Source organism: Patiria miniata, unplaced genomic scaffold, assembly GCF_015706575.1.
Source record: "Patiria miniata isolate m_02_andy unplaced genomic scaffold, ASM1570657v1 HiC_scaffold_3, whole genome shotgun sequence".
NCBI lineage: Eukaryota > Metazoa > Echinodermata > Asteroidea > Valvatida > Asterinidae > Patiria > Patiria miniata.
In genome coordinates this window covers 44804660-44826206 of record NW_024037069.1, presented here as the reverse complement: position 1 = coordinate 44826206, position 21547 = coordinate 44804660, and the positions used below count along the sequence as shown (strand labels likewise).

Below are 21547 nucleotides of genomic sequence, written 5' to 3'. Positions count from 1 at the left end.
TGGTCGACAGGACTTCTGACCGTTTTTTCATTGTCATGTTCTTGTAAAACAACACTCTGAAATAAAGCAACTAACCGTTTATCGCTTTTTACAATTAAGAAAAACAACAAAAAGGTCATTGTTTTTTTGTGACCTAATACCGTTCGACCGTTTTACAAAACTGTAAAACGAAAAAACGGTCAACAATGCGTTTACTGTTTGAGGAAATCCAAAACGGTAAAACGAAATAACGGTATGTCCCGGGATTCAAGACCTTGCCTCAACCAGAAAAACCGTTAGGCCACATTGCGCTAGCCTGCATGCAGTTCAGTTCTACTACTCATTCAAAATTGTTAAAGACGGAGCAGGCACAAATGTACATCGTCTTCTCGAAAAAAAAACACTGATTATCTGTATTGTATTCAGTTCCAAATCCGCGTCCAAAAGCATCACACAAAAATATACAGCTTATTAGTCAGAGTTATTCCTGCAGCACCATGGTCTTTGCCGAATGGGAGATAGTTTGGACAGAACCTTTCGTTTCTGGAGCCCTGCTCTTTCAAACCTACAGTTTGTTGTAGGCCTTACTGGTAAGTTTGTACCCAGCTTTTTTTTATTCGTATCTTGTACAGAATAGATTCTGTCACATTTGTACTACATTTTATGTTTGATATCATTATTTGCTTAACATGCTTATAAGCTTTGTTTGTGATCAGCTGGCCATGCTGGTGAGAAAATTAAGCTCATAGTCATATCCAAGTATTATACATTTTGTACATTTACTAGCACGACTAGTCCTACATAATACTCGAAGCAGTCACAATGAGGAATATATGAGTTTGGACTCCTGGTTAATTCTGTCGTATTCCCATAAAATGCAAGAAACAGCACACCTTTAATAATTTCAGGGATCAGGAAAGTATTGCATAAAGCAAAGTAAATGAAATATTCGGTGGTATAAGGATACAAATTAATTGCGGATCACAATTTCTTCGGCATTGCAGAAGTTATAATCAGGTTACTTTTAATAATGTTAAGACTGAACTTATTAAAAGCAAAATCCTGACAAAGTGGTGGTTTCTGAAAGTACAACTAGAGCTGTCTTATTCAGCCCAGACCATCTTTGTTCTTGAGGGTTTTTTGGAGGTTTTGCTTTTCTTACTTTTAATTTGTTTTCGGTTTGTTCTCAATGTCAGGGAGCCATGGACACAATGGAACAGTCAATCGACACGTGAGGAGAGCAGTTTTGCAACAGAGACGGGCGCGACAGTGACGGGAAAAGGTTCAGGAGACACTGGAGAAGCGCGTATATATAGGAACAATCTGCAGCAAATTAAGTGAATCGGAGTGTAATTGTTAAAACCATTTCGTCGCTTTGCTCACGAAGTGACAAAAACCTCCAAATTTGACAAAAGTTCATTCTGAGATAATCGCATTTGAAGTTGTTCATTTTTTCAAAAGACATTTTCGACCACTTTGCAGTAACAGAATTCGACAGTTTTTGCATTGTCCGATAGGATATGATTTGCTCTTTGTTAATTCATAGTTGTTTGTTAGAAATAGTTAGATATTAAACAGTAATTCATTAATAAAACTTTTTTTGCACTTCGTGAGAACTTCAATATTTTGGGTACCATATTTTACCAATTACTTTGTACACAGTTTTTGTCACTTCGTGGGATCATGAATCGCGGAGGCTTTACTTATTTTGTACTTTTTTCTACGCAACAAACTTGTTAATTTTGCGCGTCACGACAGTTGAGCGAGGGCGCGTGTGTTCTTTTTCAACATCGTTCGCGCGCGTGTGTATGCTCCCATCCTGCCGCGTGTAGACCATTGTATAATTTCTGTGTTCTGGCCTGGCCCTGCTCACGAGGTGACTCTTTGTCACTTCGTGGGAACATGAATCGCGGAGGCTTTACTTATTTGTACTTTTGACGACATTTTGTTACTTTTGCGCGTCATACGATGGGTGAGCACGCGCGCGTCTGTTCTTTTTCAACATCGTTCGCACGCGCGTGTATGCTCCCATCCCGCCGCGTGTAAACCAATGTATAATTCCTCCGGCCCTGCTCACGAGGTGACTTTTTGTCACTTCGTGAGAACATTTTACACTTTTTTACACTTCGTAAAAATGAAAATGTCCGATTTCAGGCTTTTTGTCAATTGTTTGTTTACAATAATTCAGAAAGTTAACAAGATTTTGCCTTGAAACTTGGTGAAATTGTTCCTTGAGACAACTATAATAAAATGGCCAGTAAAACTCAAAATCGAATAATTATCGATTTTCGAGGTTTTTGTCACTTCGTGAGCAAAGCGACGATTTGAAGCACGCGAACTGGATATCAAAACAGTGACGTTATTTCTGCAAGGCTTCAATGTTACAGCTTTGATGTTTTTCATCTTTGATTCGATAAAACTTGACCAGTACATGAAAGTTCTGTGCTTCCAGGACCTGTTTCCCCAGGTCTGTACATTTCTCCATTTTTGTCAATATGATGATGATCTGAGACTGAATGTTAATTGCCCTGGATTTATCAAGCCATTGAAGTTTCCTGTAAATTTACTCACCGAGATTGAGACGAGTTTCATAATTTAAACGAATAGGCTAGCTTTACTGTTTTAGCGTGGATTGTGGCCTAATTATGAAGCGAGAGGCATTAAACTCAAACCAAAACCTTCCCTCTTTTATCCTCAATTACATGTAAGTTGGATTGTGGAAAATCATCTAGCCATAAAAAAAAATCTTGTAAAAATCAAGTGTAAAATAACTTCCACCACCATCTTGATAGTTTTTCATGGTTCAAGACTTCTGCATCTATTTATTTGAAAAGCCAATTATAATATTTCATTGATTATGATTATACACATTTTGTAAATAGTGTCGAATAGATACAACGTATAGTATTTGCCAAAACATTTTGCTCCCCTTTGTCTCGTTTGTAATACTTGTTTCCGGATAATCACTCTTTATTATCAATTACAAAATATGTTTCTGGATATATTCAACAAACTACATGTATTCGCCTTTGAAGCAACCCACAGACCTCAGCCCGACTGTTCAAGACCATTTCAACCCGCTAACGACAGTTTGATGCCAACTACAGACCAATTTAAAACGACTTCACAGTTCCAAACCAGTTGGCAACAGCTCATGTCATTTGTGAACCAGTTGGAAACCAGTTGGAAACCATGTTCACCAGTTAAACCAGTTGGAAACCAGTTGAACCAGTTGGAAACTTCATACCAGTTAAACCAGTTCATACCAGTTAACCAGTTGAAAAACCAGTTACACCAGTTGCCCAGTTCATACCAGTTAAACTGGTTTGGCACCAGTTGAAACCAGTTAGAAACCAGTTCAACTAGTGGCCCAGTTAGAAACCAGTTACACCAGTTGCCCAGGTCATACCAGTTAAACTGGTTTGGCACCAGTTGAAACCAGTTAGAAACCAGTTCAACCAGTGGCCCAGTTAGAAACCAGTTACACCAGTTGCCCAGTTCATACCAGTTTGAAACCAGTTAGAAACCAGTTCAACCAGTTGCCCAGTTAGAAACCAGTTAAACCAGTTGCCCAGTTCATACCAGTTAAACCAGTTCATACCAGTTGAACCAGTTAATACCAGTTAAAACCAGTTAAAACCAGTCACCAATTCCCAGTTCAACTGGGATCAGTTGAAACCAGTTGAAACCAGTTCAACTGGTTTCAACTGGAATTTTCACCTGGGTTATGCCTGTGGGCACATGGTGTCTTACATCCACAACCGGTTAACATGGTCATGCCTAAAATAATGCACATATAATGTAGTCGATAGAAATATGGCTTGAATTAATTTCAGTGTGGTCAAATCATACCCCATGGACAAAATCACTCAATGTGGGTAAATCCCAACTGCGGTGTAGATTTCGTATTTCAATCTTACCGATAAGATCAATGATTAAATCAAGTACCACAATTACATGACAATTAACATTTGCACGTTGCTCAATATCAATCGGGACAGTTATAACAAGAAAATAATAGAAATGTACATAGGCCCTATATACGCTTTTAATTATCTTGTATATGAATAGCATTCATCACACCAAATAAACCAGACTCTTTGATTCGCAGATAAAATGCCCCCCTCCCCCAGTCTGAACAGTCCAAAAAATTCGGTGAATTTGCCCTTGCCTTGTTGAGCATGATTGTTTAAAACATAATCGGGGACAGTTTGTGGATGAGTGTGGTAAACCCTAGGAAGGAAAAACTAATTCTCCGTCTTTATAGTGTTCCAAAAAACTTTCCGACAAGTAGATCCACAAAGAAATAGGATCACATTTCAGAACGTCCACAAATACCTCTGCTGTGCCAGACTACGTGTATTGTTATATGGATAAGTTATATATAAGAAACCTCAGCTCCCAGCCCATCCATATGGGAACCATTAAGTTTACGACCAGTGGCTGGCAGTAGCCAGGCTGACCACTGGGGACTGTGTGGTCAATTATTTGATCTGACTGTTGATTGATAAAACAGTGGTTTATGGTGTAGGGTCTGCATGTGTGTCCTTACTCAAGGCTAAATCCTCCGACTGCTTTACAGACCAAAAAGCTCCACGAGACACCGTCTTTAAAAGGCATCAAATGCATACTGTACAAAAGGAATAGTTTTTTAGTTGTATACCATCTCAAAATGCAATGCGGGTTCACACTTGAATTGGTATTTTGCAGAATGTTCGCTCAATTCTCATGAATGTGCTCTGAATAGTGATGCTTTTACACAGCCACAGTACTTCTGACTTGGTAAATACTACAACCAAACGATAAATGTGTGTCATATGTGAGTATTTCAGTCAATGACAGTTATTTTATATACTTTTTTTTGGGGGGGGGGGGTAATTGGTTACAACATATTTTATGCAAGTGACTGTATTCTACACAACATCACAGTTGCATGATATACTGGAACAAAACGCCATCTTAAAAAGCCCAAAATATTACATTCATCTGCATAAGTTAATTGCTAGAGACATTTTCCACCTATATCTGTTCCCAGTTTTCTTTTAATATTAACCTTAAAGACCTGTTTTACAATGCATTTTTTATGTTCTGAACAAATCTATTGTTTTAAAGACTTCCTAGGATCATGTAAACAAAGAGTAGCTGGTTAAAAGCTGTAATTAATGGAAATGTAACCCTTAAATTCCCCCCTATCAATCAGCCATGTTGTTCCAATTCACAAATTTAAAGTATTGGTTCATCTTAATCTTTATGAAAACTTCGAATGTCTTCAGAGACAACATTTCGACAAAATGGCAAAAATTAACAATACAAATTCAAGGTTCAAGTCTGACTGCTCACAACTTTTGCAGATGGTATGCAATTCAAAAAAATATTTTATTTGTGTATGCAGTTTCTAGTTTTAGATATTTATACCAAACAGTATTGAATTTCATCCACATGGAGAAAAATTATATACACAAACTCGATGGCTCAAGTGTTCTGTTTGGGCTTATATATCATTATAATTTGATTCAGGTCTGGTGGAGCAACGTGCATGCTATAATTCTGGCCTAGTATAGTACCTACATGTGCATGTAGATCATATGCTTCCTGCAAGTAGCTCAAACCTGTATACATGTACAGGGTGAGTCACAATGGTTTGGACCCAAATCGAGGAAGATATTAAAAATATGTATCAATTATCAAAACAAGTGAAAATCAGATATGTTATAGGCTGGTATTTTGGGCATATTTGGTGAATGTTTCGAGTATGTCCATTGTACCATTTCGAAGAAAAGCGCTAGCAATGAACACACGCTAAAAAGTGACCACGGTTCCATGGTTCAACAAATTTCTTGAAATCGTATGCTGATGTGTGTGTGTAATAACAAATGTAAACGTAGTCATGGTGACTGACTCATTGAAGTTATTGTCAAAAAAAAAAAAAAAAGCAAACCCAATTCCGTGTGCAAACTGGAAAATGAGCCATTTGAATGAAAATGGCGTAAATCCTCACCACAGCCACTCATTTGAAAAATTCAAAATTCCTGAGGAAAACAAGGTAATGACCATTTATATGAAACAGTCAATTTTTTCTCAATATACTCCATTTGCCACAAAAGAATTAGTGAACTTGGGTCCAGATCATTCTGACTCACCCTATACTGTGTGCATCATATACTCTACACTATGGGTAATATATTTCTGTTACACCTAGTGCACAGTACGTCTACGAACTAAGTCATGCAATTTCAAGTTAATTAATCGGAGATAAACAGTGATACACATACAGTGAACCATATCCAAGGGTAGTATATAGACTCGGCATATCAATATCATACACGAATACATGTATATATGTATGATATTGATTATATTCAGTATTGTATAACCTTAATCGTAATATTGTTATATATGACTTGAAGCTTTGCATGTCGGATGAAATAAATTATAAAGTGAGTTTTGCGGGTAACACCATGTGGAAAAAAATCTCTTCTCCAAAAAGCTCCAGCATCTTCCACATCTCATCACTCAACCTCCTGAGGACGGACAGAGCACACTGTCCGAAACGTCGAGTTCTACACTCAACCAACCGGTTCTTTTCAGAACCACACTTCTTCCAAGAAGAGATTTCGCAAACTTTATAATTCATAATATTGTAATTTGTAGTGTTTTGTAAAATTGTATAACTTTGATTGTAAACTACTCATTATTTATTGTTCCGAACCGGTGAGCAAATGGATTTCCTTGATGGATTAGGAAAATGTTTTCTGTTCTATTCTATTCATTCAAATGTTGAGGTAGAATATTAATGATTAAATAAATTGCACTTGTTTAATCTTAGACATTGTCATACATGCCAAATTTAATCTCCCAATAGCAAATGAAACGTTTCAATCCTGCATTGTGTAAGTTTAGCTCACAACTCATCCTAGCTGATACCTGCGTTCTTTGTTTTAGATATGCCTCTGAAAGTGCTGATTCTTGGTGGAGGAAATGGTGCCCACGTGCTCGCAGGTAAGTAACACCCCCGCCTCCTCCCCCTTCTCTCTCTCTCTTTCGCGATGGGGATCGATTCTGATTGTAGAAACATGAACAATTAGCCGTTTTGATTCAAAAGTTTTGATCCGCTTCGTTTAAACCCCAATAAGACAAATATTTAGCCGTGGTACATCTGTCCTCGCTGCCCTCATTTTGTTTTCCTACACTCGTGACTGGACCACTGCTGGAATTGTTGTGATTTACCACTATTCCTTTTAAATTGAATGGATTACATACATGGGATTTTATGGATGAAATCAATTTAAAACATGAAATGACACCATTTTTTTTGGACTGAGAAGAACTGTGGTTTATTAATCCTAGCTTTTGGGAGATAAATACAACCACCTTCTCCAGGAACAGGTGCCGAATGAGCCTTGGAAGTAGGGTAATTCAATATAAAGTGTACGGAAAATACAAAATTATACGCATTTTACTAACGAAATCAAAATGCCTGCATGTAATTATACTATATCGATGTCTGTTCTATTTATCTTTTATGGGTCTTTTATGCAACCTTCCCCTACATTGTATTCATTGAATAACCCTCATTCAAAGGCTCAGTTGGAACTTGCCATGAAGAAGGGGTTGTATTTCCCAAAAGATAGGATTTATAAACCACAGTTAGAAACTAGTTTCTTTTCAGTTTTTAAAGAGTAATTTCAGATACGAGACAAACACGGCGAACAACCAATTTTCAAATATGCTATTTAAATTTTAAAATGAATTCAAATAAATATTGCAATCACGTACATGTACCTAATCGTATATGGCGAAAAGCGAACATTATAAATAGACATATTTCAAATCTACTACCTTAATTGTTATGTTGTCATAGTTTACACATTTTGGACTGTAAAGCCCGCCATCTTGTCCTCTAAAATTGTTGTCTTTCCCTTAGCCAGTTCATTGTATGCATATACGATTAGGTACATGTACGTGATTTCAAGATGGCGGCCCCCAACGAAAGTGTCAGCGAGTGTGTCAGCGACTATATTTCAAAGGACAAGCTGGTTGATGTTTGAAATCGGGTGACCGAACATCGCACAAACACGGATAATCTGGCCAATAAATCAACCTGCTTGTCCTCTAAAATATTTCGTAGGGGCCGCCTTCTTGAAATCACGTGAACAGAGTGGCAAGTTAATTTTGTTTACCTCAGCACGTAGCGCAGTGTGCCCGCACACGGGTGAGTTTTTCGCTTCGCAAGGCAAAAAAAAAAAAAAAAAAAACCCAACGGGGGAGATATTTGCCTCACAGCCCCACGAGGCAGAACATGCAGCAAAAATTGACCGCACACGGGGATATTTTGTGAGCTACGTGCTGAGCAAACGGCCTCGAATGACTTTTTGCTCATCAGATAGCTCTCGTGTGCGGTGGGCTTTATATTAGTAAGGTAATTTGACGAAGACAATGTTTCTGCGTCTTTTCAAAAATTTGTATTTCAATCATCTCGCCCCAAATACATGTTCAAAATTACGAATAGGTCGTTAAGCAGCATAGACATATACCGTACTGTTTCAACAATGATGATTGATGACGGGAAATTAATTTCCAGGTATCGCTGCCAGCAACCCTGAAAATGAGGTTCGTGTTATGAGCTTATTCCAAGACGAGGCTGAACGCTGGAGTAAAGCTCTTGAAAGCTCAGACCTCGTGATCGACTACACGGACAAGGATGGAAAAGAAAAGCAGTTTGTTTCAAAACCTGGCTTGATTACCAACGACCCCAAAGTAGCTGTTCCAGGAAGTGACATCATCGTGTTTGTTGTTCCTGCGTTTGCACATGCGCAGTACTGGGAAGCATTGAAGCCTCATATGGAGCCAGGCATGGTTGCCATAGGAATGCCTGGTGCAGCTGGCTGGGAGTTCCAAGCTTATAATATTTTGGGTATGTAGAAAATTGCGATTTTCTCAAAATTTAAATACCACACCACCGGTAACTAATCTATAATGATATTGTTTTGAAGATACCAACTGATGATTTTTGTTCGTGCAGGGGACAAAGCCAAGGGGATAACATTGTTCAACTTCAACACTCTTCCATGGAACTGTCGTATCAAGGAGTATGGGAAGAGAGTTGGCATCGTTGGCTTCAAGGATAATTTCGTTGGTGCCATCAGGAAAGGCAGTATGGAACCAAAGGTGAGCTACATGTAAGACAGCGCGCTGTTGGAATTTGTACTGAGTAGTCTGCACATCAGTCAGATCATATTTGATGCGTTTATTGCGACTTGTCAGCCAGTGATCACAATGTATTTTTGTTATTGTTATGTATATACAGGTTGACCCATTGAAAGCCATCCAGCAATCTCTTGGCCCCCGCCCAGTATGCACAGCCTACGGTGACCTTCTAGGAATGACCTTAACCCACACCAATGCTATTATTCATTCTGCTATCATGTATGGGAGGTGAGTTGATTGGTGACATGTATGTATAAGATCCCGAATGTCTTTTTTTCTTCAATGTAGATAAACTAGAAGATTGCAACAAATGCAAACATATTTGTTGGTGAATCTAACAGTCATAGCTTATGTTACTATATACGTCCACTCAAAATATCATTGTGATGAAGGTCACAGTTGTACTGTTGCTATGAACGTGTCAAAACGGGGGGGGGGGGGGCCGCCCGATAGTCCGAAGGTTTTTTATTCCGAAGGTTCGATAGTCCGAATGCACACATTTTCCTTAAGAGGGGGTTCGTTAGTCCGAAAATGAAATAAGGTTCGTTAATCCGAACATTTGATGCAATAGTCCGAAGGTTCGTTAATCCGAAGGTTCAATTATCCGAAGTTTCATTTAATATCCTAAGGTTCGATAATCCGAAGTTAGAATAAGGTTAATCAGTCCGAAGGTTCAATAGTCCGAAACGGAAATAAGGTTCAATAATCCAAAGGTTCATTATTCGGAATTGACAATAAGGTCCGATAGCACGAATCGACAATCAGGTCCGATAGTCCGAATCAACTGTAAGGTCCGATAGTCCCATGCAAGTGTCAGATTGACGAACCGTATTGCCATTCGGACTATCAAACCTTATTCAATTCGGACTATCTTACCTTATTTTCAATTTGGACAATCGAACTTTATTGTCAATTCGGACTATCGAACCCTACCGTATATTCGGACTATCGAACCCTACCGTATATTCGGACTATCGAACCTTATCATATTTGGACTATCGAATCTTATTGTCGATTCGGACTATCGCACCCAATCGTCTATTTGAACTATTGAGCCTTCGGATTAATTAACCTTATCCTATTTTCGGACTAATGGGCCCTTCGGACTATCGAACCTTCGGACTATCGAAACTTCGGACTGATGACCCTTCGGACTAAAGAACCTTCGGACTATCGAACCTTCGGACGTTAGGGCAAAACCATAGGTTGAAGACACTGGTGTAAGGGACGCTTTTCTATTTTGATAATTTCAACTTGTAAATTCTTTCTTAGAATGTTTTTTTCAAAGTAATGTCCACTAATTGTTTAGATGGCATGACTGGGACGGTAAGCCTGTGAGAGAGGCCCCCCTCTTCTACCAGGGCATGGACCAAGCGTCCGCGGACCTGCTCTCGAGGGTCAGTGGTGAGATTGTAGCCATTGCCACGGCCATCTCCGCCAAGAATGCTGATATCGACTTGTCCAATGTCAAACATATCTCTGATATGTAAGTATTATATTACCGTGTCCTTTATCTTTTCCATATTATTGATTATATGATTCTATAGATTTATATCAAGGTTAGTTGGTATACGCTGTGTATCCCACAATAATGCCTAGGTGCATCTGAATCTCGCCTGGTTGTGGCAAGTCCCGAATATGTGAAATGTACTGGAAGTTGTGGAATAAGACATTGAAAAAGACTCAATAACAGATATAATAGTAACCTAACGTTGATTTTCAGCATGTTAGAGTTCTACCCCGAAGACATCAAAGACAAGAGCTCACTCCTACGGATGATGCAGAGCAACAAAGCGTTCGAAGGCTTGCGTCACCCCGTCATCAACAATGATGGTGGCGGTGTGAGTCCCGACTTCACGTCCCGTTACATTTGGGAGGACGTTCCATTTGGCCTGGTTGTACACCGGGGTATCGCTGAAATCGTCGGCGTTCATACCCCGAATATCGACAAACTCATCATATGGGGCCAGGGCTTAATGGGTAAAGAGTTCTTAGTCGATGGTAAAATCAAAGGGAAGGATATTGGAATGACGCGAGCTCCACAGAGGTACTTGTTCAAGTCACGACTGTAGACGCCATATTGGGCGCAGCTTGAGGTTTTACAATCTGGCACAATCTGATACACACGCGTTTATGGTACAAATTAATACCTAGTGCAGGCATTCCTTTGTTTTCGTGTTAAGAATAGTTAATAAAGATTAACAAAATATTATTCGATTGTTCAAAATACAAAATGTGTCAATCAACAACGCTACAATTTTTTTCCTAAACATGCCTTTTCCCTATGTATTAAGGGCGTTATGGGGGCTTTTGTTGGGAAAAATATGTTGCCAACCACGGCCTATGCGCTTGCGGCAGCCCATTTAAAATGGCGCTCAATGCTAGATGGGTCAATGAGGCTAACTTCGGGACAAAATTCCGGAAAATTGTTCTAGTTCTTTAGTAAATCAAATGTAAATCAAAGCAAAGATCCAAGAATCACAAAGATTGCTATTTAACTTCGCTTTTCGGATTATGCTTCACAAGATCTGTTTTTACTTGTACACCAAATCATACAGAACCTTTAATCAACAATTATTCATACACTATACGGTTTTCATGTGGTTTTAAATGGCGCGTTGATTAGGAACGTCCCCCTCTTAATTCAACAGTTGAATGAAATTGAGTACTCATTGCCAGGCCAACCGATGTTTCCGTGCGATGTCTCATTAGAAAGCTCATAAATAACGTTATGCTAGAATTATTATCCAGTCAATTTAGACTTTTTTGAGGTGCCAAATAAAAAAAAGCACGGATACACCAACTGTACAATGAGGTAATTTAGATGAAACTCGTATCCATCGTTCTTACTACAGAGGGGAGGAGGGGGCAGCCAGTGAGGGTGGGGTTGGATACTTGGGTGGCCAATTTCTGTGAAACCCGTAACCATGGTCACATATATTTCCGGTGAAGTGGGCAACAATTTATTTTCGTGATGGTGGACCGTGGAGGGGGTGTTTCTTATGTAGTATAAGTAGAAGTTAATGTCAGTATAGGGGTTGGTATTAATTATGGTGAAGGGGTTGTACCACAAAGTATTTTAACACTTTTATTTGTAGAAGAGAGTAAAGCTAAAAGAAAGGACATAAAGGAACACTTCATATGTGAAGCACCACATATTAAATGTGTTTATCACCACATGTTAAAAGTGTTTAAAAGGGAGTGTTTCATAAGTCCTTGAACTTCTTACAACTTCCTTATCACTTCTCTGCTTTTCAGTTATCTTTGTTACTTATCTTCGTCATTTACTTTTATGTTTTGTTTATCTATTAAGTCACGTACTTTATATGTTTTCATTATGAAGTTATGAAATAAAACTAGATTGATTGATTGAAGGGACGTCGGTCCAGAGTTGTGTTGCATAGGCACAAATATTTCATGAAAGACTTTCAAGCAAGACGGCCAAAGGTTTATTGTGCAGTCACAGTTACTTTTGTGAAAAGCTGTAAACATAAATAATGACAGGGGCATTGTAAGTTACAGGAGAACAGTTTTTTAATGAGTGTTGATAAATACTGATGAGAAATGATGAAGGGGTATGCGAGTATGAATATTTTATTGTGAATTTTAAGGGTGGTTATGTAATTCGTTAATCAAAAACATGTTATGTTTATCAAATAAAGGTCTACTGCAGTGATTTTAGTTTTCACAGATTGACACAGTCTGCTTCGCCAGTATTTATCTGGTACTTATGCTATAATTATTCTTGGGTACAACTAAGGCAAGGGCACAAATATATCAATAAAAAAGGATGGAAATATAACGTCAGGAAAGAGTTATTATTTTTGCACTATTTCATGACTTCTATAAATGAAATTATGGCTAGAAGAGAAATGTGTTTTGACCGGGTGAGGAGCAGGAGCAGGAATATTGCAGTTGTAACTGGAAAGAATAGGCGCGGCACGTCTTCGTCTTGAGTTGAGATTCTTGCTTTGGGTACTGGTTGGAGCATGGCGGTTGGAGCTTGTTGGAGCTGGTCGCGTGATGTGGTTGTCAGGGAGTCCTGTGTAAAGGAGTAACAAAAAAAATAACGACTAAGGCGAACAAAACTTGTAAAATGAAATCGGCTAACAATAGCTACAAATATTAAAATGAGAGACATTCAGGTGTCGCAATACCCCATTTATGCAGAATGTTCTACTGTAGTACCAACCAAACATGTCACACAACCAAACATTGGCTTGAGGTTCTAACTTTGTTGTAGTCTTAACCCTAAAAGGGCCGGGTTATTTTTACCATCTCAGTACAAGCATAAAGCAACTCTTAACATACCCAAGAAATTCCATGACTATAGGTCAAAGGGTTTTGGAATTATAGCTTATTAATTATTCATGTACGAATGGCAATTCTGCTCTATATACACGACGTATATGGGAAAAATTCAGTTTTTACGGCGCGTAGGGCCGGAAAGTTTTTCGCTACGCGGCAACCCATGGTCCGATTTTTATGTTTTTGGTATCAATAGATGCGCAAAGCTTGAGGCTAAAAAGTCATAACACCTCGGGTCGCGAAAATTTTTTTTAGAGGCTATCGCGGAAAATGTTGAGGGGGGGGGGGGATTCCGCCCCCCCCGGCCCCTTTAGGGTTATTTTTTTATTTTAGGGGACAGTCATTGAAGTTGGTTATTCAATCAATAGTTGGGCCACTCCAATCTTTTTACTTTGCAGTGTCCCAACTATAGTTTAGATTGATGTACAACAATAAACCATTCACTACAGCACGTCTGACTTTACAAAGGACCATTGAAATTAGCTATTGATGGGGCCAATCTATAGTTGGGCCACTCCGATTTTTTTATTTTTTGGTCCCAACTATAGTTTACATTGATGTACAACTACATGTTATTGAACTATAAAACATCCCCTACAGCTCTGATACATGTCCAACTTTACTTGGGACCATTGACATTAGCTATGGGTGGGTCCCATCTATAGCTGGGCAACGCCAATCTTTGAATTTTGCATAAAAAATGTTGCTGGACTATAAAACCCAGCTAGCTGGACAACTCATCCAACTAGCATGACTAGGCAGTATCACTTGGCCGGCCAGCCCTGCGGCATGCATGCACGACGAATACATGGTGCCAGCGCCGCGGAACGTTAACACCCTCTATCGAGCGTCCAGCGCAACTCCAGTCCTAACTATAGTTGGGCCGACCCAACTGCCGCACTATAGTTGGGACAGTCCAACTATAGTTGGGACCGATGCGATAGTTGGGGCGTAACAGCGTACAGTTTCTGAAGTTTATGAGGCGTTAATCCCCTGTTACAGGAGGATGCTTTTGCTTAAAATGTTATACTCAGTGCATGGTCTATGCATAGGAGTGAGCTAGAAGAACATTATTTTCTTATTATGTCATCTTTGGGACATGTTTGTCTGGAATTTTCTTTTATGTAAGAAAGTTAGATTAGCGGTGATATCCTACATAATATGATTCTTCTTGTTTTTGGCATGTTTCAATATTGTATTTTAGCAATCATTTCTTTGATTAAGTTTCATTATTCTTAACCATGTACACAGAAATAAGAACCGTATTTGAAATGGCATTAGTTTGTTTGTAATTCATTTTGGCAAAGTTTGGGCAGAAATATAGATGCCAGATTCACAGAAGACAGATTCACAGAAGACAGAACCTTATGAAATGCGTGTGATTTGGAAAAGTTTACTTAATTGAGTAAAACTAAGACACTGTCGATGTCCGAGGCCCGAATGGTGAGTTTATTTGAGATTTGAAAAAAATCAATGTAGGAGGCCTACGCGATTGAGCCATTTTCACAAACAACAATGTGGAAACGGCAACATTTAAAATGTTTCTCATGATTTATGTCATTGTCAGTGGCGTTAGAAAGAATGACTATAATAAAAGGAGAGAACCGTATGTCATAATTATAAAATGGACTTACCGTTGAAAGAGAAAATTGTTGCATCAAACGCCCATCAAACGACCATCACCATGCTGTGCTGAGGAAGTGTGCGGCAAAAAGCAAGCATGCTTTAGCTGAAGCATCGTCGGTGCGGGCTGTGGGATTACGGTACGCAACGTATACGTGGCACGTCACTCACCTCCATCGCGCAGTTTGAATCGACCATGTGCATATGGTTGCAGACCAGTAAATCGGTCCGAAATTGCCTACGCCGGCCAAATCACGATTTGCATGCCCTCAAAATCTTCAGTATTTGAGCATGCTGTGGGCCATGAACTTGAGGGTTTGTAAAAATATGGGTGGAAGCCGTGCACAGGACTGTGAGCTTTTATTTCCGTTCAATTAGGTTGAAATTTGGGCCCTTCAAGCGCTCTATTTTGCAATGGAATGTAGGCATCGTTTTTCAAAATGGCGATGGGCTTCAGGACTATTTTCCCGGGGTGATCATCTTCGGATGGAATTTCTCCTAAAAGTCATTAGTTGACCCCCCAAAAATTGAACAGAAAATGAAAGATGATGAAATAAGCTTTAATTTGATATGTGTCTCGAACACCTTGGAGAGTTGTGAGTATTTTCCCCGAATTTCTGAAGTGGGAGCATTTACCATTGGGGTCTATGGAAGTTTATTTACTGGTCTGCAACCATATGTTTGCTGAGACGTCAGGACAAAATGGCGCGGCCCGCACGCAAGGGAATCATGGGAAATAGGGTGGAAATAGCCGGGCCCCGTTCCGCATCCCCCGCGGCAAACTGGCGCGGGCGGGACGGGATATCGGTCGGGAAAATGGCAGCGCTTAGTTACTTAATCCATTTATTTTCGTGATTGTAGTATAGATGTGTGATCCAATAAATATGTTACATAATAGAGTTAAATGATAATGTGTTTATACAAGTGTTACACCCGCGTAATTACCAGGAATGGTATTTACGGGAGTTATAATAAGTTATCAAGTTGGTGACCCTGAAAGAAATAATGAAGAGTTGTCAGGCAAGAATACAGAAATACACCAGGACATCTTTCTTTATACACATGTTGGCGTGGTCATTGCTTGAAGAACAATCCAACAATAATTGAAAGACAAGGATAAAAACCTAGGTAAAACACAAATTCTAGTTATGACAGAAACACAAAATGCAAAAGATAACTTCCTTTTAAAATATCGATTGATCCTGACACACTTTCATTATCGACATCTAAATATCAATGAAATACCCTATCGATACCGACTCTATGATAATCGATATCTTTACCACTGACATACATGTCCATACATAAACCTATTCCACTGCAAAATCACACAGCCCTACTGCTCAATGCAACACAGGATGCAGAGATAAGCAATTGAGGATTAACTCTGGTTGTGCAATGATGACCCAATAGGACCCCAGCACTAGCTGGTCCATGTGTTGTCTCAAGATTCCTTTGTTCTTAACTAAGGCAGTAGTGAGGCAAAATCAAAGACAATTTAACTTCAAACTAAAACCTTAAGCTAGTGCACAGGCTTCAGAAAATCCAAAATCTCAACTAAAATTATTGTCCTCTGTATTCGTAATTGTAGCATAGAAGAAACCTCACACCTAATTCTGGGTCTAGAACAATTCAACTTTCCTTGATCAGCTATCTTCAAATGATCAGTAATTCATCAATCAGAAACATGATAACATAGTTATCTAGACTTTCATAATTCAGTAAAGCTCTTAATATTGAACTCATCAGTGAAGGAATTTTGTACTTACTGATCGAACTTCTTCGCAAACTTCAAGGAATCAAGTGTCTCCAGACTAAACACCTCTTCCTCAATTTTAAGCAATTCTTTCGACACATTTTTTTACCGAAATTGTAAACAAACAGTGTGGGTGTGGGTACATGTACTTGTATTGTACGTATTGTGTCAGAAAGTAGTAGCTGTATTGATTGTGCTGACTAGCGCCCTCTTGTGGTTTGCATATTCATTTGGCTTACTGCTGATAGCATGTAGGGCGCCCTCAATAATATCCTTATTTTCCCCAATCACATTTTTGTCCGTAACTTCCGTTCCAACGTTTGATCCAAACTTGACCTGTTTTCCCATTTATAACGAACCAGGTTGCCTAAAATCCCATTCCTAGTTATCCCATAATCATCCAAGATAATTCCTGTCCGTGATTTTGAATAGTAAGTACATTTTTCATGTTTTATGGAACCTTTCTGGGGTGATTTGTAACTGTTTTGATAATCATTTTAAGTACATGTGTATAGTGATAAATACATGTACATGTTTACAGTGTTATAGGGTCAGTTTTACCCACTTAGTAATGTTAAAGTGCTATTAGTCTTAATTAAGGCTATAATTACTTCCATAGCGATTAAGTGTTGAAGCTATTTACACCCAATACCCATTTGTTTACCTTATTATCCATGTGATTATTGTAACTCGAAAGACATGTAGGCAAATGCTCATGTACATATAGATCACATGACCCCTTTATTCATTATTACATGTAATTAGGACACAGGACGCACATGTATGGATGCACTAGGGATTTCCATTTATTTCCTTCCTTATTTTGTTCTTTATTTAGAACCACGGGAAAATCTCACGGGAAATCTCACAGGGATAACTTTCAACCTCATACACGGGATTAAAATCAGAGCAGGGTGCATAAGCTGGCACTATAATTAACTGGTTCACTTTCATCCAACCGGTTTACATCGTTCAATAAACAGTCTACTTGGCTTTAAACCGGTCTCACCCCCCCCCTCACGTTTTTTCACGTATAGTGTGTACGCTGTAACATACTAAAAGAGTCAAGGTGGCTGCAGATAATATTCACCCTGCATAAACACAACTTTGTCACCGTACTTTAGTTAAAAAAAAAAAAAATATTACAACGAATTCAAGAATGACCAATTCAGTGCCTTTATCCATTTTACGCCGAAGTGAACGTTATCATTCCGACAAATTAATCATGATTGGAATCGCATGGGATGAACGCCTAGCACACCTCAAAATACCCGTCTAAAGTATGGCCCAAAGCAAACATCGGGCTTTGTTGGCCTTCCATCGACGGCATTCAAGGAAGAAGGGATTGGGTTTGAATTGGTGGGTTAAATCAATCCAAAGGATTTTTTTTCACGCGCGGTCGTCATATCTCTGAGTGCTTCGGAACTATCAAGCTGTGTCTTTAATAAGGTTATCAACATAGCGTTTTAACATTTACATGTACTTCACTCGTAGGGATTGGAGCTGTTTGTTGGATGAATGATAACAATATTTCCAAAGTTAACTATAAAACACTTAGAACTAAGAAAAATACATAAATAAGCAATGAGGTTGCCCTTGCTTAAGCACGGTTCCATGCAGCACCATTCCTTGAAGGCTAAGCCAAGTAATAACAAAGAGCAAGAATAGTTTGGTCACGTTTCAGAGCAAAGTGCACTATCATACACAAATAATAAATAATATTTATTACATACGGATGGGTTCTACATTGTCGACATTACACTGTAAATGAATAAAACAACTCTGCCCGCTATTCCCTGAACTTCCCTTGGCCACCTACTATGATTTTATGTAATCATCAGGGAATGTATAAACACATTGTAGTGCAGGATGAGTAAAAATCAAAGCGGAACCCAAACCCCCCAAAAATATATTTCATATTACAAGGCTCACCCACCAAATCTAAACATAGTTAAACACAAAACAAACCCTTATATTAGTTAATCGCAGTGAATAAACCAAACCCCGAAAAGCAAGTTCAAAAACCCCAGAGCGCAGCAATTCAGGTAGTCCGTCCCGATAGAGCCTGAAAGTTCACCCCTTTTGTTTAAGTTCACGTGTTTTTATTAAAGGTACGTTCAATAATTTGCTTTATATGCTTTTGTCTTCGTTTGGAGCATCAATTGCAAAATATCTTATGTAGGGTGCATTTCAACTGACCTGCTGAAATGTCAGTTACGTCTCGATAGTCTGAAGTACCATTGGTCCGAAGTCCCATTGGTCCGACGGCCCATTTGTCCGAAGTCCCATTGGTCCAACGGCCCATTGGTCCGAAGTTCCATTGGTCCGACGAAACATAATACTGTGTCAGTTTGACTGACCCTAACCCTCTAACCCTAATCCTTACCCTAACCCTAATCCTATGGGGCGTCGGACCAATGTGATTTCGGACCAAAGGGACTTTGGACCAATGGGACTTCGGACCAATGGGACTTCGGACCAATGGGGCGTCGGACGAATGGGACGTTTAGACCAATGGAACGTATAGAGCAATTGGCCGTCGGACCAATGGGACGTCGGACCAATGGGACGTCGGACCAATGGAACGTCGGACCAATGGGACGTCGGACCAATGGAACGTCGGACCAATGGGACGTCGGACCAATGGAACGTTGGACCAATGGGACGTCGGACTATAGAGACGTCCCCAACGAGCCAGTGTGGCCCATCAGGCCGGCATTTATTTCCGGTTTCAGTAGCATGAACTTAGACTGAGAATATTTCTGTTTCCCCTGGATGGGATGCTAGTCCTTCGCAGGTTACTCCCCAGCTAATGCCAGCACCCATATATACTTCTGGGTGGAGAGTGGCAAGTGGGGGTGAAGTGGCTTGCCCAAGGACACAACATATGACCATCAACTGGATTCGAACCCTTAACCCTCTTATCATGAGTCACGAACCCTAACCACTAGGCCTCACTCCCCAAGCTTTAAGTATTAATTATCATTTAAGTGAAAATCAAAAACATTTAGTAAAAATAGTCGTCCATCCCCATCGACTCATCCAAGGTGGTGATAATCGCTAAGGCCAAAAATATAAACCACTTTCTCGCCCCGCCTTCTTCTTTTTGTTTTTTAACCGCTCGCCTCTTTTTTTTAAATTCATATATTTGCAATGTATTGATTTGTATTGTCTATTAGTTTGTTTTCAACAAAATTGTAGCTATGTAGAATGGGTTACGGCTCCTTTTGACACAAAATTGGACACAAAAGAGTAGAGGAAATGGAACAATATACGCCATCTTGGAAATGATGGAAATGCTGACCCCGGGACACTGACTTGTAGTGGCGTAAACCTTTCACTGAGAGTGGGATGATACGGCTGGGGATGACCAAAATCCAAAAGTGCCCGGCCGTGGAAATACAAAAAGCGAAGGGGGGAGGGAGGGGGGAGGGGGGAGGGGGGGGGGGGGACTGAACACAACATTACACTTGGGGCGCTGTTCTTGAAACAGATGTAAATCGTTATGTGTACTCGCGGTTACATCAAAACGGCGCATTTTAAGCTTTTGTACTCTTCCCCAGCCTGCATTTTTCAGTGTTATTGAATACACTTTGGTTGTTGGGAAGTTCGAAAAATACCTCGAAATCCTCATTCGTTTTGTTTCTCACCACGAAAAAGTGAGAGATCATTCAATAGCCCATCCGGCCCCATGGTAAAAAACAAGGGCGGATCCAGAATTGGATCCAGGGTGACAAAAAAAATTGGTCCCCCCAAAAATGGGTTCCAAAACTTACGGCTTGGGGTTCGGGGCCCACTTAAGGGCCCCTAAAAATTTGGATTCTAGATGCTCTGTGGTGCGATCTGAGGCAATTTCTGACCACTTTACCCAAACTTTCTTGAGGAAAAGATGGTGGTATACGCAGTGCCTGCCTTTATTGCGACGTCACTTAGAAAAAAAATGGTTCTTTTTTTTGGGGGGGGGGGGAGGGCGATGGCCGCCGTTTTTCCCCCCCTTCGGAGCCGTCCTTGGTCAAAAAGTGGGTGGGGATACGTACCCCAATCTCTCACCCTCCCTGGTTTACGCCCCTTACAAAATGTATCCAATGAGAACTCAAAGATATTAGGTGACCTGCGCCCTGTGATAGAGCGACAAGACAAGTGTAAAGGCTTTGGCATACTAATGGAAACGAGGTTGACAACAAAGTAGACCATTTGCAAAAACGGATACTGCGTCGGTTCCCGTGTCCTTTTTATTATGCAGATTCAGCGCTTGAACACGACAGTTACAGCTTCAAGATGTCTTCGTATATTTCTATATGTATGATCTGAATCCGTTACAACTTTATATCAATCTATGAAATAAAATAAACTATGGCTTTCAAGAAGATTAATTTCAGATTAATTAGTCAAAATGCAAAAAATATATGTATATAATTAACCTGGTCTAAATTTAATAGTCCAAGCTGTCACTCCTTTTTGTCTCCCTTCGAATTAGTTAAAAGCTAAAGGCAATTTTTAAAAGATATAATTTAAGAGTCATTTTGAAGTGATCAAGTGAGTTGGAATCACGAACATGAGTCGGTGAAGCGTTCCAGAGCCTGAGAGCTGAAAGCGAGAACGCACGATAAATGAGGGCAGCACACTACGACTTGGTTGATACCGGCAATCATAGTCGATTCTCACTGGGTACGA

At 39.6% G+C, this 21547-nt stretch overlaps 1 protein-coding gene across 1 annotated transcript; it reads left to right on the top strand.

Moving 5' to 3' along the window:
• Positions 1–6922: 6922 nt before the first annotated feature.
• Positions 6923–11431, top strand: LOC119738479 (tauropine dehydrogenase-like). The gene is made up of 6 exons (XM_038213384.1): positions 6923–6978; positions 8561–8893; positions 9002–9147; positions 9287–9414; positions 10496–10672; positions 10910–11431. Exons 1-6 carry the CDS (start codon positions 6924–6926, stop codon positions 11256–11258), a joined length of 1188 nt encoding a protein of 395 aa, XP_038069312.1. The 5' UTR covers position 6923; the 3' UTR covers positions 11259–11431.
• The last annotated feature ends 10116 nt before the right edge of the window (positions 11432–21547 follow it).

What these genes read in the sequence shown, in the direction of transcription:
- LOC119738479 (XM_038213384.1), top strand. Translation starts at nt 6,924, where the DNA reads ATGCCTCTGAAAGTGCTGATTCTTGGTGGAGGAAATGGTGCCCACGTG. An exon ending in CCAAGCTTATAATATTTTGG is followed by an intron (nt 8,894 to 9,001) that starts GTATGTAGAAAA and finishes TTGTTCGTGCAG; the next exon opens with GGGACAAAGCCAAGGGGATA. An exon ending in GTCAAACATATCTCTGATAT is followed by an intron (nt 10,673 to 10,909) that starts GTAAGTATTATA and finishes GTTGATTTTCAG; the next exon opens with CATGTTAGAGTTCTACCCCG.